General features: G+C 33.4%; 2 protein-coding genes across 2 annotated transcripts; one reads left to right on the forward strand and one right to left on the reverse strand.

Moving 5' to 3' along the window:
• Positions 1–6,218: 6,218 nt before the first annotated feature.
• LOC107609872 (Adenine nucleotide alpha hydrolases-like superfamily protein) lies at positions 6,219–8,448 on the reverse strand. The gene is made up of 4 exons (XM_016311923.3): positions 8,141–8,448; positions 7,511–7,620; positions 7,311–7,429; positions 6,219–6,610 (listed from the first exon to the last, which is right to left on the reverse strand). The coding sequence occupies exons 1-4, from the start codon at positions 8,319–8,321 to the stop codon at positions 6,514–6,516; spliced, it is 507 nt and encodes a 168-aa protein (XP_016167409.1). The 5' UTR covers positions 8,322–8,448; the 3' UTR covers positions 6,219–6,513.
• Positions 8,449–16,047: 7,599 nt separating this feature from the next.
• LOC148550454 (uncharacterized) lies at positions 16,048–17,381 on the forward strand. Its single transcript, XM_088494499.1, has 2 exons — positions 16,048–16,815; positions 16,980–17,381. The coding sequence occupies exons 1-2, from the start codon at positions 16,048–16,050 to the stop codon at positions 17,379–17,381; spliced, it is 1,170 nt and encodes a 389-aa protein (XP_088350625.1).
• Positions 17,382–18,849: the final 1,468 nt, after the last annotated feature.

The following is an 18,849-nucleotide window of genomic DNA, read 5'->3' on the forward strand; positions in this document are numbered from 1 at the left end:
TTGCATAGAATAAAATATTTTTTGTAGTATAATTTAAATAAATTCATTAAAAAATATTTATTAGAATTTGTTACGAAAAGGAAGTAATTCGAATCAATACTTCCCCTTGTCACGTGATGCATGTGATTCGAATTGACTAAATTTGAATTATGATTGTCTAATTCGACCCTACTTGATTCGAACTACTTGTACACTTGGGTTGGTCATAATTCGATCTAGGTTGATTCGAATTATGAAGAAATATAATTCGAATTTAGTTGATTCGAATTACATTATAGTGTATTCTGGTTGATTGATGAATGAGATTTTTGTTTATCATCATCAACATTAACATGTATTTGAAAATCATTTAGAATTCAATTTTTATGAGAAATAAATTTAATTCTATTATTTGAAACAAAGATAATTAAATTAGTTTAGATGGAATTCAATTTAATTTTATTTTTTTAAATTAATTTCAATCCAAATAGGTTCGATTTGGAATTTCATTCTATTAGAATTTCACTTAAAATATAAAATATCTAAAATGTCCTTATAATCTAATTACTTTTTCTTTAACTTTTCTCATCCGCTTTTTCTGACGTCTCTCATCTTTCAACACACACTCTCTTCTCTCTCACCACCTCTATTCTCTTTCCTTCCCATTCTTCAAGTCCCTTACTATAATATATACTAATTTTTTTTAAAGGTCTACTATATAAATCTAAAAAAAGGGCAAGTTACTTAAATAAATAGAATAGAGAAAATGTTTACCCAAATGTGCAAAACTGGTTCTTGTTACCTACATGTGCAAAAAGTCATTTCTATGTAATCCGTGGCAACCCACCACGGTTTCAAAACGTGCATAAACCGTGGCAGGTCCCACCGGATTATGGCCAAAAGATATAGAGTGTAAACCGTGGTAGGTCACCACGGTTTACTAAGAAGAGATGGCGTGCATAAACCGTGGAGAGTCACCACGGTTTATGAAGAAACTTGTTTGCACATAAAACCTTGTGGGTCACCACTGTTTATGTGTGGTAAATAATGGCCAGAAAACCTTGTTAATTTTATGTCCAATAGAAAATGAATTTATTAGCACAATAAATTTATGAGTAGAATCTTAAATTATGTCTTATCAACAACAGCTTTTTATAATAGAAAGAATACAATAGAAAAAAAATCAGATAATACTAAGAAAATGATTTTTATAGTGCTTAAAAAATTGATGTCTATTTACTAAAAAATAAAAAATTAATATTTAATTTAAAATGATGAAATTTAATAAATTTAAAATATTTAAAATTTGTTATGTAAAATAAATTAGAAAAAAATTAGACTCCAATAATAAACACCATAAAATTTTTGGATTTTTTTCTATTATAAAATAAAAAATATTTTTAAAAATAAATTACACTAACATTAATGTTTGGAATCTGTGTTTTTATTTTTTATTTTGAGTTTTTATGAAGTTTTCAAAATCTTAGGCGAACTTATAAAAACTACTCAAAAGTTCGTTTAAGCTTAAGGTGACCTCTCTCATTATATTCATCTTTATTTTTTCATTTATAAAATAAAGATTCATTACACTATAACATATTAATGAGTACAATAAAATAATTACTTGTTAATAAATCTTTTATATAGATTTAATAAATTCACATATAAGTGTATATTAATACATTAGTATTTGTTAAATTTAAAATAAAAAATATTTATTATATTATAAGAATATTAATGAGTATTCTAAAAAATATTAATAAGTAATTATTTTATTATGTTCATTAATATTTTTTATAGTATAATAAATATTTAAATATAGTGTAAAATGAAAAATAGTGATAAACATAATGAAAAAATAATTGATAATACATGTAAAAATTTTATAGTATATATTAGTCAATAATACATAAAGAGAACATAAAAATTTTATAGTATATATTAGTCAATAATACATAAAATTAACAAGGTTTTTTGGCCATTATTTACCACACATAAACCGTGGTGACCCACAAGGTTTTATGTGCAAACAAGTTTCTTCATAAACCGTGGTGACTCTCCACGGTTTATGCACGCCATCTCTCCTTAGTAAACCGTGGTGACCTACCACGGTTTACACTCTATATCTTTTGGCCATAATCCGCTGGGACCTGCCACGGTTTATGCACGTTTTGAAACCGTGGTGGGTTGCCATGGATTACATAGAAATGACTTTTTGCACATGCAGGTAACAAAAACCAGTTTTGCACATTTAGGTAAACGTTTTCTCTATTCTATTTATTTAAGTAAATTGCCCCTAAAAAAATATCCACACGTATATATTTTATATGTTTAACTTAAATTAATAATGTCAAACGTTTGTCAATACCTCTGAACATTTTAAATAAAGTTGTGTCAATCATCACACTAATAAAAAGTGACATAATTTTATTCTATTTTAATAACATGAATTAATTGTTATAATTTATGGTTAATAACTAATATTTTTTTTACTGATTATATCATTATACCATTCAACAAGTTGATTATTAATAATTTATGTTTGTATTTGTGATTGGTTTGTTGTTAGAATCAACCATAAAAAACTATTTAATTTTTTAATTAATAATAATATTTTTTAAATTTAATATTTTTAGATTAACCTAATTTTTATTTTTTTAAAAGAGGTGAATAAATTTTAATTCAAAAAAATTTAGCTAAAAAATATAATTTTTTAATTATTTCATGTAATTTAATAAATATATATTTATTATTTAAATATAATATTATATTAATAAAAAATAAAATTATCTATTATAAAATTTTAATTTATTTTATAAATATTTTAAACAACAACAACAAAGTCTTGTCCCACTAAGTGGGGTCGGCTACATGAATCAAACGACGTCATTGTGCTCTGTCATGTATCATGTCTACAGAGAGACCGTTTACATGTAGATCTCGTTTGACCACCTCATGGATGGTCTTCTTAGGTCTTCCTCTGTCTTTCGCCATTTGTCCATCTTTCATCTCATCCACCCTCCTGACTGGATGTTCTATCGGTCTTCTTTTCACATGTCCAAACCACCTGAGACGCGATTCAACAATCTTTTCTACAATGGGTGCTACTCCAACTCTCTCTCTTATATCTTCATTCCTTATTTTATCCAATCGCGTACCACTCATCCATCTCAACATCTTCATCTCTGCCACACTCAGCTTATGTTCGTGCTCCCCTTTAGCCGCCCAACACTCCGTACCATACAACATAGCCGGTCTTATAGCGGTGCGATAGAATTTACCTTTAAGTTTTAAAGGCACTTTTTTGTCGCATATAAAACCAGATGCACTCCGCCATTTTGACCAACCTGCTTGGATCCTATGATTTACATCCTATTCAATCTCCCCATTATCCTGTATGATGCACTCAAGATACTTAAAACTTTTAACTTTTCGTAGGATGTTTTCTCCAATCTTCACCTCTATATTGGGGTTTTTCCTTCTTAGACTGAACTTACATTCCATATATTCCGTCTTGTTACGGCTTATGCGCAGACCATACACTTCTAGAGTTTCTCTCCATAACTCCAACTTCTTATTTAGGTCTTCCTTTAACTCTCCCATAAGGACGATATCATCGGCAAAAAGCATGCACCATGGCACAGGCTTTTGGATGTGTTCTGTGAGTACTTCTAAGACTAATGTGAAAAGATATGGACTTAAGGATGATCCCTGGTGTAATCCTATACCAATAGAAAATTCCTCTATCGCACCGCCTTAAATCTTCACACTAGTTATGGCCCCATCATACATGTCTTTAATTTTATAATTTTATTAATTTATTTTAAACATTAAAATTTAATTTAATTTAGACTAAAATTTAATTTTTAATAAAATTTAATTCAATTCTACACCATTAAAAATTTTTAATCAGGGTGTAAAATGTTATTAATTAGCTTGTGAAATACAATCGCTTCTTCAGGGGTTCGTAAGCAGTGTTTGATATTTTATATTTGACTAACAAGTTGTGATTAAATGATAAATTATTAAAGATCATCAGACTCATAGACACCGAGTCTCATGCATGTCCACACATACTAAGTTACTAATCCTAATAATTAATATCCACCAACAATAATCGCTCCAACCACTTTTGGTTAATTAATCTAAAAAAAAAAGTGTTATCAAGATGACGAGATCTCACCCAACCATAAATGAAATAATAAAGCCAAATTAGCTATCCTCATAAAAGTTATATAATATTGCTTTCACTTTTCTTTCTTTGGTTCTCAGCTGAACTTGAACTAGTTGCGTTTGTTGTATGTTCCGGTCAATGTACACCAAACACATTAAAAATGAACCAGGTAGTCCATAATGAATGACCAAAAACATTGATAATAATACTTTTTTTCAAAATCATTTTCATCATAAGATCTTAAACAAATTATATAGTATTTGAATATAATAAGGGTAGGCCCAATGAGATATTGATTTATTAATGAATATAAATTAATTTTATATTACTAATCTCTACTTTTTATAAATAATTGTTATTAATTCTATATTTGGATTTGAACTAATCCACTTTTACCAACATCTGAAGTGCTGATTAGATTATAAATTATATAGAAAGGCTGTTCTAAACGGAGAGGAAAGAGACAGTTTAATATTACTAATTCTATTCTTGATTAAATAATAACCATCATATTAAATCAATGTTAGTAATTTCATGGACTGCACTGTGAATTTAATTAAATTTAACTATACAACCAAGCATTGGGAGAGTTTGCAAATCTGCTCAAAAATGAATCTAGGTAGTCAGGATCATGCAATTGGAAGAGAATTGTAAGTTAGAGGTAGATAATTTTTTTGGTATAGTTAGAGATTGTGACCAATTGTTCATATAGAATGCATGTTAGAATACAAAATATATAATTACTGATTTTTGGTATGCCAATAATATTTGTATTGTGTTTTAAATAATTTCTTTCAATACCAAAATCTTTAAACTCAAAAAGGTATCTCCTAAAAATAAATATCCAAACACACATATAAAAAGAAACATAATTATCCTTTGAAATATGAACAACTTCACCCTAAAATCCTAATTTTTATCTCTCTAATTTTCTGATTTAGGTATTAGAGTGTTATTGCAGATACTATTCTGTCATTTCAAAAGTTTGCACGATCCAATCGCTAGTCCAAGCGGTTTCCCAATCCTCTCCTTCGTTAGGTACAGATAACACCTTGTACATGTTGTTGATATTACTCTTACCTTTTTTTTTTTTTACATGATTGGTGTTACTCTTGTGCACCTTTTTATTCATGAAATTCAACTCTTTCAAGTTTTTGTAAAAAAAGAAAATGGCGGAACTAAACTTAGGAGGAGCTGCTTAGTGACAAACCCTCAATGAAGATGAAGACTCTGCCTCTTGGCCGCATAAGTTGATAGCCAACTAGTAACTAGATATTTATTTTGGACATGAGTAATTTGGGCATTTGTTATTTTTTTTGTCGGGTTTATTTGTTAATTATTTATATTTTTTTATGTTCTTTTGGGCCTGGGCCCTTTATTTCAACAAGGAAAAGCTTGTCTATCAAGAATTGAGCTTGCTTTCAAATTTCGGCCAGACATATTTAATTTCTGCCTTCCAAAGAGTCTGTAGATCAGCATGCACCAAACCATCAAAATAGTGGAACAAAAAATCAATTTTGGTTGATCAAATAGTTAATTTATTCGTCCGCTTAAATAAATATTAGTGATTTAAATCTTATTTTATATATGCAGCAATTTATTCGCTTGCAGCATATTTTAAATAGAACTAAGACCTGCAGCAAATTAGTCTTTGACTTATTGAATTGGATATCCATAAAAAAAATATAGTGAAACAACATAGGTATTTACTCTAACAATAATTTTGTGTCTATGACTTACGAAAAAAGATTACATGATTGATTGAAAATAGATTGTACCGAATTCTCAATGGCAATAACAAAAAGGAGAGATGATGATTACTGATTATGTGTGAAATATCAATGATAAAACAAGAAATAAGTTCGGAAAAAATTAGAATTGAGGAATTATATATACTTCTGATGAAAACATAATAAATTATTAGAATTTATCATTTTAATATTTTATATTTTTCTATAATTCTCATACCCTGGTAGTTGTGACATTGCAATACAAGCTTATGATTCTACCTTTCTTTGATTGCAAATTTTTGTGAACTTTTATATTATATAAAGAAAATGATTGATTAAAATGACAAATGAATCTACCTCTTATGAATCTAGTTTATTTGAATGTAAAATGACACACAACTGATAACTACGTACTTAAAATTACAAGAGAGGCGTATAAGGATACAGTAATGAAAGCTAAAGTACAGAAAATTCTACTTTAAGTACAAAAAACCAAAATAGCAATGATTATTCAAAGGGTGCATCACACTTAATTATGATTCAATTATGAGGCTGAACACGTGCACCTTTTATTAATCAAACTTGTGGATTTTCTTCAGAAACACGCAAACTATGTTAATCACAGTTTGATTAATGCCTAGAATTTGAAGATTGGTTGCCCTTAACCACCGTGACAGGGCAAGAAGCATTTGTCACCACATACTTGCTTACACTGCCCATCAACACCCTGAAACATAACAATTTAGCACTTTAATTGAATCTCCAATTGATTGTATAGTAATTCAATTTCTAGATATATGGTATTTAACAACAAAAATAGGATTAGATGCACAACGGACACAATTCAATAAGAAAATACAAGAGCTTAAGTTATATTTCAGAATATTAAAAATAGTGGAAAAAAGCAAAAATATAAAAGACAGATTTAGTGAAAAATATATTTTCTAAAATTCTTTTTTAATCTTTAAAAATAAAAAATTTAATAAACTAATGATAAAGTAAAATATGAATTATTATTAATTTTTTTATATTTAAATTTTATTATTTTAATTTAAGAGTGATTAGACAATTTTTTTTTATCAAAACTTGATTTATTTGTAAGTTTCAAAATTTAGTATTAGAATATAAAAATACTATTCGTATACCAAAATTAGCTACTAATATATTTGTGTATAAATATATATGTGGTTTAATTTATTTTTAATATATATTTATATTCTAGTATATATTTTATATTGATAGCTGACTTTGGTAGCTAATTTTGATATACACAGATCATAGTCGATTAGAATATATATCTCACAAAAATTTAAGAATGATATAGTCCAAGTATTGATATAAAGTACCAAAAAATAATGATCCAATTTTTCTTCTTTTGAGAAAAGACAAAGTTTGGGGAGAATTTAGGGATGCTTATGTTACTATACCTCTTAATGGGACCTAAACCCCTGCTTCCAATAACCAAAGAATTGAGCTGAAGATCTTCCACAGCATTGCACAACTTCTCCCTTGGATCTCCCCAGTACACCTTAAACATTGCCTTTGCCTGTTTCAGCAAAACCAAAATTAATAAACTAGTGATTTAATTACCATACTATATAAAGTGTTGCTAGATAAATATATATACCCCTTTGGTCCTTGAGAGAGTGTCAAGGATATCTATGACTTCAGGATCCCTAGCAATCCCATACTGCTTTGTGAAATTCATCTCCCTGAATTCCTCCAGAGGCACCAAAGCTAAAAGTAAAAAACAACAAAATCACACAAAAATGTGACCCTAAATTATGTAATATATTATATATAGAGTAAAATAACAAATAAACTCTTAAAAATTTATCTTTCGAATATATTAGTCTCTAAAAAAAATATTAATAAAATTTTTTAAAATAATAAATATAGATAAATTAGTTCAAATTAAGATTTTTTATCTTAATTATAAGGAATTAATTTGAAAATAATATACCCATATCTATTATTTTAAAAAATTTTATTGATATTTTTTTTAAAGACTAATTTATCTAAACTCTGAAGAGTAAATTTTTAAGAATGTATTTATCACTTTACTCTTATATATATTATCAAATATTCAAATATGGACAATTATAACCACGAAAATTATAAACTAATTTGATATTTATAAAAGATTGGATTAATTCGACATAACTATCTAACGAACTATCTATTTTAGATAGTTTGGTCGAATTAACTTAATCTTTTGGAAGCGAAAAAGGAGAAGTAATTAGTGATTACTACTTACGCGAACCAGTGTCCTGAAAGAGATCCTTTCTGGTGTGATCAGCTTGTGGAGGCTGAACATTGATCAAAATGATTCGATCATCTCTGTTGATGAGATTATGAACAGCCCATTTGAGTGCTAACTTGCTTGTTGGAGAGAAATCCATAGCTATTCCAACGGTTCTTGATGATGCCTTTGCCATTATTATATACTCTCTAACTCAATTTACTTGCTGCTTCAAAGGTTGTGATCCTTCTTATGAATATATAGAGAGAGCAGGGTTGTGTTGTGTGTTAATTTGGCGGCTCAGCTAATGGTTTTGGAACAGAGAAGTTTTACATGCAAATTAAGATAAGAATCTTCTTGAAGGCGCTAGAGAAAGTATAGATTCTTCAAAATGAAATACAGGGTGGTGTGCTTTTCTTATTCCCATATCAAGATAATTCTACAGTTTGAGAAAACAAAATGTTATTTATATTCTTTTCTAGTTTTTTTTGGTGAAAATGTTAAAACTCTATTCAATAACAAATAAACTAATTTTATCAACTCAAAATATTAAACCTAATACAAATAACAAAAATACTATTTAACTATTTAGGTACTAAAATCAGCCACTGATATAAAATATATATTAAATTATAAAATATATATTTATACACAAATATATAATAATTGATTTTCATTTTTAATATATAACTAGTATGATTACAAAAATAAATAATAATTATTAAAATATTATTAGTGTTGTTAGTAATTGAGAGTTAAGTTAGTAATGACTAATAGTTAGTAGATGAAATATTTATGAGATTAGTTGGTAATATCCCTATAAATAGTGACTCTTGTATCGGTGAGAACAACCTCAACACATCAACTTCACATATAATATATCTTCATATTCTGCTCTTCTCCTAGAAATTTAACATGGTATCAGAGTCATAGTATCCTCCTTAGTTTTTCGGTAAAAAATCACAATGAACCTAAATAATCAATCCTCATTGTCTTCTTCCTTTCTAATGGCAAAATCATCTTCTAACGTAGCACAAGATCCCAATAGCCCTTTCTATATTCATCTTAGTGAAAATCCAACTCCTCTATCCTTATCACTTCTGTTTTTACTGGCAGTAACTATCACTTTTGGTGTCGATCTTTTTCTATGGCCATCATCTCCAAAAATAAATATGGCTTTTTTACTAACTCTATTCCTCTATCAAAAACTACCTCCACCTTTTCTCCCTCTTTTTATCTATCTATTCAATCCACAGCCGGTCGTCGCGGCGTCTCCGACATAAAGTTTGTTGTAACCATCTCCTCTTCTTCTTTTTCTCTTCTTCTTTTTCTCTTCTTCTTTATCCCTTTCTCCTTCTTCCTCTATTAAGAACCACCTCCTCTCTATACATTTTCTTCCTCTCTTTATCTATTTGTTCAATCCACTGCCGGTGTCGTCGCAGCGTCCCGACGTCTCCTTTCTTCTCTCTTCTTTTTCTTCCTGCTCCTCCCTGGTTGTTTCACTTTCAAACACAGAACTAGAGAAGTAGCCTTATTTCTCCTTTTCGTCATGACCAGAATGCCGGTTTGCCACACACGCGTCTTCCTTCTTTCTCTGCGCACTGCACAAAATTATTTTTTAGTTATTATTTTTATATGAAAAAGTCTATTTTTTATTAATAATTAATTTTAACATTTGTTATCTAAAATTTAAAACAATTAATATGTATACTTTTACATTTAATTAGGTGTTAAGTTTGTTGCACAAATAGAATAATTAATTTTTATACTTGCTATTTAAAAATAATATTTTTTCTCTATGTATATAAAAATATAATTAGATATTTGCATAAAAAAATTATATTGATAGTTATAAAATTAACTCAAAATTAATTTTTTTAAAACAATTGAATCTTGATTCTAACTTTTAATTATAACATTAGTATTCTCTCCAAATTATATGTAATAAATATTTAAAAGAAAAGAAATAAAAATATAGATTAGAAAAATAAGCGGTAAAAATTTAAAACTAATAAAAGAATTAAAAAATTTATGTATATAGTAATAATATTTTTTATTTGAATTATATTATTTTGTGAATTTTATTTTTTTGTAGAATAGAAAGATAGAAAAATAGAGAATGAGAGAAAAGAGAGAGAAAGATAAAGGTGAAGAATGAGAGTAAGAGTGAGAGTTTGTTAATTTTGGAAGAAAAATTTTTTTTTAATTGTAAAAAAATATCGAATGACATATTTTGATTTGTCAAATTGTTAATATAAAATATAAATTATATATAGAATAAAAATAGTAGAGAAATAGAAAAATGGAGAAAGGTAGATGAGAGAATTTATGAGGAAGTTTATTAATTTTGAAAAATAATATTTTCTCTTAATTTTAATAAGAGAGTTTCATGTGACACATTTGATTATTAAATTAGATAGTAATATATGATACATAATATAGGTATATTTCAATTTCAATTTAATATTTCAATTTTAATTTTAATGCAATTAAAGAATGTCATGTTGCACATTTTGATTGTCAAATTAGTAATTAGTCATTGATATTGATAATGATATATAAAATAGATAGAGTGGTTAAAGGAATGAGAGAAATAGAAAAAAAAAAAGAGGGAAGAAATGAGAACTCTTTAATTTTGGAAAGAAATATTTTATTTCAAATTTTCAATTGCAACGAGGGAGTGATATGTGACACATTTTGATTGTAAAATTAATAAGAAAGGGAAATAATTCTTTAATTTTGAACGAAAATATTTAATTTCAATTGTAATAAAAAAATGACATATAATATATTTTAATTATAAAATTAAAGATATATAATAAATAATAGATATAATAAAATTTACAAGTGTATGTATGAGCGCGACCAAACATGGCGCACACCCTTTTTTGTAAGAAGTTTTTTATTTATAATGATTATCTACACAAATTAATTTTAAAATGGGATTGAATTTATTGTAATTTACCAAAATGAAATTTAAAAGTGAAAAAGTGGATATGGAATCTCTGTTTTTTGCAAATTTATATATTATTAATTTTTATTTCTATGTATGTTGCCATTGGAATTTTTAAAGTGCCTATGTGAGTCTAGAAGCTTTCTTAATTAATTGAAATTTGAAATTAATCTTGTTTATATAACCAAAAAAAAAATCTAAGTTATTTTGTATAATTTTAAACCTCAATTAAAGTTGAACCTCAAGTAATTTTACATTTTAAATAAGATTGAACCTCAAGTAATTTTAAATAGATAATTATTTGGAGTTCAATTTTATTTAAAATTCAAAATAATTTAAGATTCAAAATTATTTATTTAAAATTATTTTTTAAATAGATAATTATTAAAAAATATATATTTAATATAATATTATTTTTTTTAAATATATTTAATTTTTTTGATATTTTTTTAGTATATTTTTATATAGTATTTTTTTTGTAGTACTTTATAGTACTCTTTTTAAATATGCTATAATTTATTATTATTATTATTATTAGTAATTTTTAGTATTCTTTTTCTAAGTTCACTTGGACCTTTGATTCAATGTTTTCGCCCAAATATCTATTGCCTGTAACCAATAACATTACCATGAGTATGGTTTGAATGGTGAAAATTCATCATCAATCCTACTACAAATTCACAAGAAGTCTTTTTGAATCCTACGTAATCTCTTTTCTCATTTTTATGTAAAGTGTGAATGTTCTTATCATAATTCTTGTAATAAAATATGCAAAATTATTTATCTAAAATTATTTTTTAGATAGATAATTACTATAAAAATATAACATTTCCTTATAATATTATCTTTTTAAATATGTTTAATTTTTTTGATATTTTTTAAGTATATTTTTATATAGTATTTTTTTTATAGTATTTTTTGGTATTTCATGGTACTCTTTTTAAATACGCTATAATTTTTTACCATTATTATTATTATTATTATTATTATTATTATTATTATTATTATTATTATTATTATTATTATTAGTACTCTTTAGTACTCTTTTTCTGAGTTCACTGGACCTTTGATGCAGTTACTTGTTACTGAATTGTAACTAGTAACATTACCATGAATATGGTTTGAATGATAAAGATTCACCAATCCTACTACAAATCCGTGAGAAGTCCTTTTGAGTCCTATGTAATCTCTTGTCTCATTCTCATATAAAGTGTGAATGCTCTTGCATTGTCATAATCTTTGTAACAGAAGTATGTCGAGTTTTCTTCTTTAAAGTGTTTGATAGTAGGAAGAATCCCTTCGTCCAATCTTTTCGACGACAATTTAAAATAATTTAAGGAATATTCAAAATTATTTATCTAAAATTATTTTTTAAATAGATAATTAATAAAAAAATATAACATTTACTTATAATATTATCTTTTTAAATATGTTTAATTTTTTTAATTTTTTTAGTATATTTTTATACAATATTTTATATAGTACTCTTTAGTACTCCATAGTACTCTTTTTAAATATGCTATCATTTTTTACCATCATCATTATTTATAGTTAATTTTTTATTTAATTTATTTTATATAACGGGATTAAATAATTGTGGAAATTATATTATTCAAAAACTCATTATGGACATGTTATTTGGTACAATTTACTAACAAAGGACGGCAATCGTTCTCGAGGTAAGATCGATTCTTTGATCCAAGAAACTAGGAACTATAGTCTCCGGTCGTTCAGAACCAAAGACCCTAGACTAAAGGGAACGTGCCGTCCTCAAATTGCGTCCAAAAAGATAGAACACTGTTTCTAAAGATATTGAAGTCGGTGTAACAGGATAAACAAATTCAGTCACTGTATTCTATCACTGTACGCCTCTTTCTCAACCATTTCATCAAAATTTATTTAAATTGGAGATTATCCAAAATTTTAATAAGAGTCTCTTACTAAAATATTACTAGTGTTGTTAGTAGTTGAGAGTTAAGTTAGTAATGACTAGTAGTTAATAGATAAAATATTTATGAGGTTAGTTAGTAATATCCCTGTAAACAGCCAATGAATTATAGCTCAAATGGCATAGTCTCCCCATACTCATTTAAGAGGTTGCGGGTTCGAGTCTCCTATCTTTGATTAAAAAAAAAATATCCCTGTAAACAGAGTAACTCTTGTATCTGTGACAACAACTTCAACACATCAACTTCACATATAATATATCTTCATATTCTACTATTCTCCTAGAAATTTAACAATAATTAATTTGATTATTGATATTGTTATCCTATAATCAATTTGTTTTAATTGACTCTTGTATTGATATAGGCTATTAAGTATTACATCACATGTTAATATAAGGAATAATATTTAATTTGATTGCTAAACTTACATATAAGTCACAATTTAATCTTAAATTTTTAATTATCTTTATTTAAATGTCAAACTTTATAAATGTGATTCATGTTAGACTTTAAAATAATTTTTGGTGCACAAATATTTAGTGACGAAGTGATATAATAGAAAAGGGAGCAATGACCTCTCTAGTTTTAATTTTTTATATATAAATTTATTATATATAAATTTTAATTTAGCCCCGACTAATACTTTTAGTCCCGCTAATATTTTATGTGCTATCCCTACAAACATTAATAGAGTACTGACATGAACAATTAAATATTATGATGGAACTTATAAAATAATACCGTTTTAGTTTTGACACTCAAATAGTCCAAAATCGATGCCATATTACTTGTTTTGGAAAAAAATTTTGTTACGGCCCAACCTAGCTGGTGTTCAGTATAACCCGACCCGGGCGGCCGGATCAATGGGCGTCGAACCTGGGCCGGGAAACCGACCCTGACACCTATCCCCCAGCTCACCACACAACAGTTGTGCAGGAAAACTTCGAGGAAGGTGGGTCTGTCCTTGCGGGGCCCACCTCTGACAGGGTATATATGGGAGGGTCCTACCCCTTCCCCCGAGGTACGTCATTACCACCTCACTCCCGCGGCCATCTATATCCTCTTCTGACTTGAGCATCGGAGTATCATTGTAGGTGGCGCCCCCTCCTCTCATCGCAGCAGCTCGGGAGATCGTGAAACCTCAACACCGCTTTTTTGGACCCGTACCAAGGCTGGTTCCTATCACTCCACTTTCAGAGCTCCATCGACCCGTTCGGAACCGAAAGAACCGAACATTGGCGCCATCTGTGGGGACCAGCCAAGATGGACTTTCTGTTGGGTCTTGTGGAGACAGACGACGAAGGCGAACCTCCAGGGGAGGAAATGGTTCCCCGAACCGGCAGGGTAGCCTCTGTGGCTTCCTCTCGCGAACGCACAAGATCCCCCCTGCGGAAACCCGAGCCCCCTTCGTGCTCCCACGAGAGGCATCCCTTTGGAGGAACAGGTAGCGACAGCGTCAGAATAATACAAGAGTTGCGCCACAGGGTGAAAAACCTGGAGCGGGAGGTAGCTAGCAGAGAGCGCGACCAACCAGCTCCGAGGCAAGAGCGTTCCCAGTCTCCTCAAAGGAGACGGAGAAGCCTCCGAAGGAGCCGCTCCAGACGCACCCCGAGCCCCCGATCGAAGTCAGAGAGCCAAGGAGAAAGCAGGGAAGTGCCGAGAAGACGGTGAGATCCCGTAATATACACCCGACCTCCGACGAGAAATACCGTGGTGGAAAACCGAGAAGACAGCAGAGAAAGACCCAGGAGAAGGCGACCACCCGTAATCATGGGGGCAACCCCTTTCCATCATTTGATCCTCGAGGTCTGGCTAACGAAGCATTTCGATAAGCCAACGGACATGAGGTACGATGGGACCCAAGACCCCCAAGAACATCTAACAGCTTTCGAGGCCAGGATGAACCTGGAAGGGGTAGGTGATGAAGTAAGGTGTTGCGCCTTCCCCGTGACCTTAGCAGGACCGGTAATTCGCTGGTTCAATGCTCTTCCGCAAGGCTCTGTAACCACCTTTGCGGACATCAGTCGCGCCTTCTTGGCACAGTTCACCATGTGCATTGCCAAAGTAAAGCACCTAATCAACTTGCTGGGGTGACACAGAGAAACAGGAAACCGACCAGAAAGTACCTGGATAGGTTCAATGATGAATGTTTGGAAATTGACGCCCTCACGGACTCGGTGGCCAGTTTATACTTGACGAACGGGTTGCTGAACGAGGATTTCAGGAAGCACCTCACCACCAAACCCGTGTGGACGATGCAAGAGATCCAAAATGTGGTCAGGGAGTATATCAATGACGAAGAGGTTAGCCAAGTCGTGCCAGCCAACAAGCGGTAGCCTGCGTATAACTCTGCTAGTCATCCTGGTAACGGTGACAGGGCTAAGGAGCACTCCAAGGACGGAGGGCCAGCTAAAGCTTTCAAGCCGTTTCCCCGGGTAGGAAAGTTTACAAACTACACCCCTCTGACAACCCCGATCGTCGAGGTCTACCAGCAAATAGCCGACAAGGGCATCCTGTCGAAGTCCCAACAACTCAAGGACAGAACTGAAGGGAACAAAAACCTCTATTGCGACTACCACAAGGGCTTCGGCCACAAGACCCAAGATTGTTTGATATAAAAGACGCTCTGGAGCAGGTGATCCGGGAAGGTAAGTTGGCTGAATTTTCCCACCTCATAAGGGAGCGATCGTGACCGCGCCGGGGATGACAAAAGCCGCGTTGTGAGGCAGAGACAGGAACCCGAGGAGGACAATGAGTGCGGTTTCACTATGGTAAATGTTGTAGTCGGAAGAGATGTTCCCCCCAGATCGAAGTCGGCAAGCAGAAAAGACGCCAAGGTGTTAGCCGTGTCATCATCTAACTCCGTGCCTCCTTCCAGGAGGGTACCGTCAATATCATTCAGGCACGAGGACCAATGGTTCAACGATTTTCTGGAGAACCCTCCCATGGTGATCATAGCTAGAGTTGGAACCGGCCTCGTAAAGTGAATTCTGGTAGACACTGGAGCTGATTCGAATATCATGTTCCGCAACGTGTTTGACGCTTTAGGCCTCCGAGACGCCGACCTGGGGACCCACCAGCACGGTGTGGTTGGCTTGGGTGACAACTTTATCAAGCCCGATGGGATAGTCTCCCTACCGATCTCAATAGGAGGAGGCCGAGAGAAAAGGTCGGTAATGGCAGAGTTCGTTGTTTTAAGGGATTCCACGGCCTACAACATCATCTTGGGTAGGAAAACCATTAATGAGTTTGGAGCAGTAATTTGTACCAAGCTACTGGTGATGAAGTTTGTTTCTGATAATGGTTCTATTGGTTCTGTCAGGGGAGATTTGGAAACGGCGGTCGCTTGCAACAACGCCAGTCTCTCCCTAAGGAAGAAGTCCAAAGAAGCATCCGGGGTCTTCTTGGCCGACCTAGATGCACGGGTCGACGACAAACCCAGGCCAGAACCTGAAGGAAACCTCGAGAAATTTAGGGTTGGAAACTCGGAAGAAAAGTTCACATCTGTGAATAGGAACCTTCCTCATTACCTAAAAGAACCATTGGTGGAGATGATCCGAGCAAACGGCGACCTGTTCGCCTGGACACCAGCTGACATGCTGGGGATTGACCCCCAGATCATGTCGCATCACCTGGCTGTGAAGGCAGAGGCTAAGCCAGTGGCACAAAGGAGGAGGAAAATGTCCCAGGAAAGAGCTGGCGAGGTGGCCATGCAAACGGCCAGCCTGCTAGAGGCGGGGTTCATCCGGGAACTGGACTACTCGGCTTGGCTGTCGAATGTAGTCCTAGTAAGAAGCCCAATGGGACATGGAGAATGTGCGTGGACTATTCCGACCTCAACAAGGCATGCCCCAAGGATTCTTTCCCCCTCCTCAATATTGATGCTCTTGTTGACGCGGCTGCGGGATACCGATATCTAAGTTTCATGGACGCATACTCTGGCTACAACTAGATCCCGATGCACCGGCCAGATGAAGAGAAGACAGCGTTCATAACGCCAGAAGGAACATACTTCTATAAGGTGATGCCGTTTGGATTGAAGAACGCCGGAGCTACGTACCAAAGGCTAATGAACAAGATATTCAACGATCTCATCAGCAAGACAGTGGAAGTGTACGTAGATGACATTCTCGTAAAGACCACCAAGGCCGAGGACCTCATTGGGGATCTAGAGGGCGTGTTTGTGTCTCTTCGGCGGCACGACATGAAGCTTGGCCCGCTAAAGTGCGCATTCGCCATGGAAGCAGGGAAATTCTTGGGGTTTATGATAACCCAAAGAGGAGTGGAGGCCAAACCAGAGAAATGCGAAGCGATCTTACAAATGAAGAGCCCGGGATGTGTAAAAGACGTCTAGAGATTGGCAGGAAGACTCACCGCACTATCCCGCTTCCTCGGCGCATCGGCCGCCAAAGCTCTGCCATTCTTCAACTTGATGAAAAAGGGGATAGTGTTCGAATGGACCCCAGCGTGTGAAGAAGCCTTCAAGTAATTCAAGGATATAATCTCGGCACCGCCTGTCCTAGGGAAACCTAAGAATGGAGAGGCATTGTACCTGGACTTAGCAATAACTAATGAGGCTTTGGCAACAGTCCTGGTACGAGAAGAAGGGAAGCTCCCACAACCGATCTATTTTGTAAGTAAAGAGTTGCAAGTGGCGGAGCTGAGGTACAGTAAGCTGGAGAAGCTAGCATATGCACTCTTAACCTCCTCCCGTAGACTACGACAGTACTTCCAAGGGCACTAGATAATCGTCAGGACGGACCAGGTAATCCGTCAAGTACTCCAAAAACCTGATCTGGCGAGCAGGATGATGACCTGGGCAGTCGAACTGTCTCAGTTTGACTTGCAATACGAACCCAAACATGCGATCAAGGCCCAAGCCATGGCTGATTTTCTGGTAGAAGTAACGGGAAGCCCTCCCGAGACACCGAGCACACGGTGGAAGCTCCATGTAGATGGAGCTTCCAACCAAACGTTCGGGGGAGCGGGGATCATCCTAGAAAGCCCAACCGGAGTCGTATATGAGCAATCGGTCAAGTTTGAATTCCCGCTGTCCAACAATCAAGCGGAATACGAGGCCCTTCTTGGCGGCCTAGTCCTAGCAAGAGAGGTTGGGGCCATGAGAATAGAAGTGTGTAGCGACTCTCAGGTCGTGACTTCCCAGATTAATGGAACGTACCAAGCCAGAGATTCCTTACTGCAGAAATATTTGGAGAGGGTCAAAAAGCTGAGCGAAGAGTTTGACGAGGTCACGGTGCAGCACGTCCCGAGAGAGAGGAACACCCGGGCGAACCTCCTATCAAAACTGGCGAGCACAAAGCCAGGAACAAGCAACCAGTCTCTGATTCAAGGTTTAGTGAAAGAACCAACGGTGACCTTACATGTAACACGGGCAACCGACTCTCCCTCTTAGGCAGACCCAATCATTGATTTCTTGGAAATGGGTAAGCTCTCGGATGACGACAAGGCGGCAAAGGCGCTAAGAAGAGAAGCGGCCAAGTATACGATAATACAATGCCAATTGTTTAAGAAAGGGCTCAGCCAACCCCTATTGAAGTGCCTACGGCCCGACCAAATGGACTACGTGCTAAGGGAGGTCCATGAAGGATGTTGTGGCCACCACATCAGTGGGAAGGCCTTAGCTCAGAAGCTCGTCAAAGTCGGGTATTACTGGCCCTCAATGATGGCGGATTCCAAAGAGTTCGTGAAGAAGTATAGAAGATGCTAGGAGAACGCCAACTTTCACAAAGCGCCAGCAGTCGACCTAAGCCTATTGATGGCCTCTCGACCATTCTCACAATGGGAGTCGATCTGTTAGGGCC

The sequence above is a fragment of the Arachis ipaensis genome, chromosome B7 (assembly GCF_059453495.1).
Source record: "Arachis ipaensis isolate K30076 ecotype BB chromosome B7, ASM5945349v1, whole genome shotgun sequence".
Classification (NCBI taxonomy): domain Eukaryota; kingdom Viridiplantae; phylum Streptophyta; class Magnoliopsida; order Fabales; family Fabaceae; genus Arachis; species Arachis ipaensis.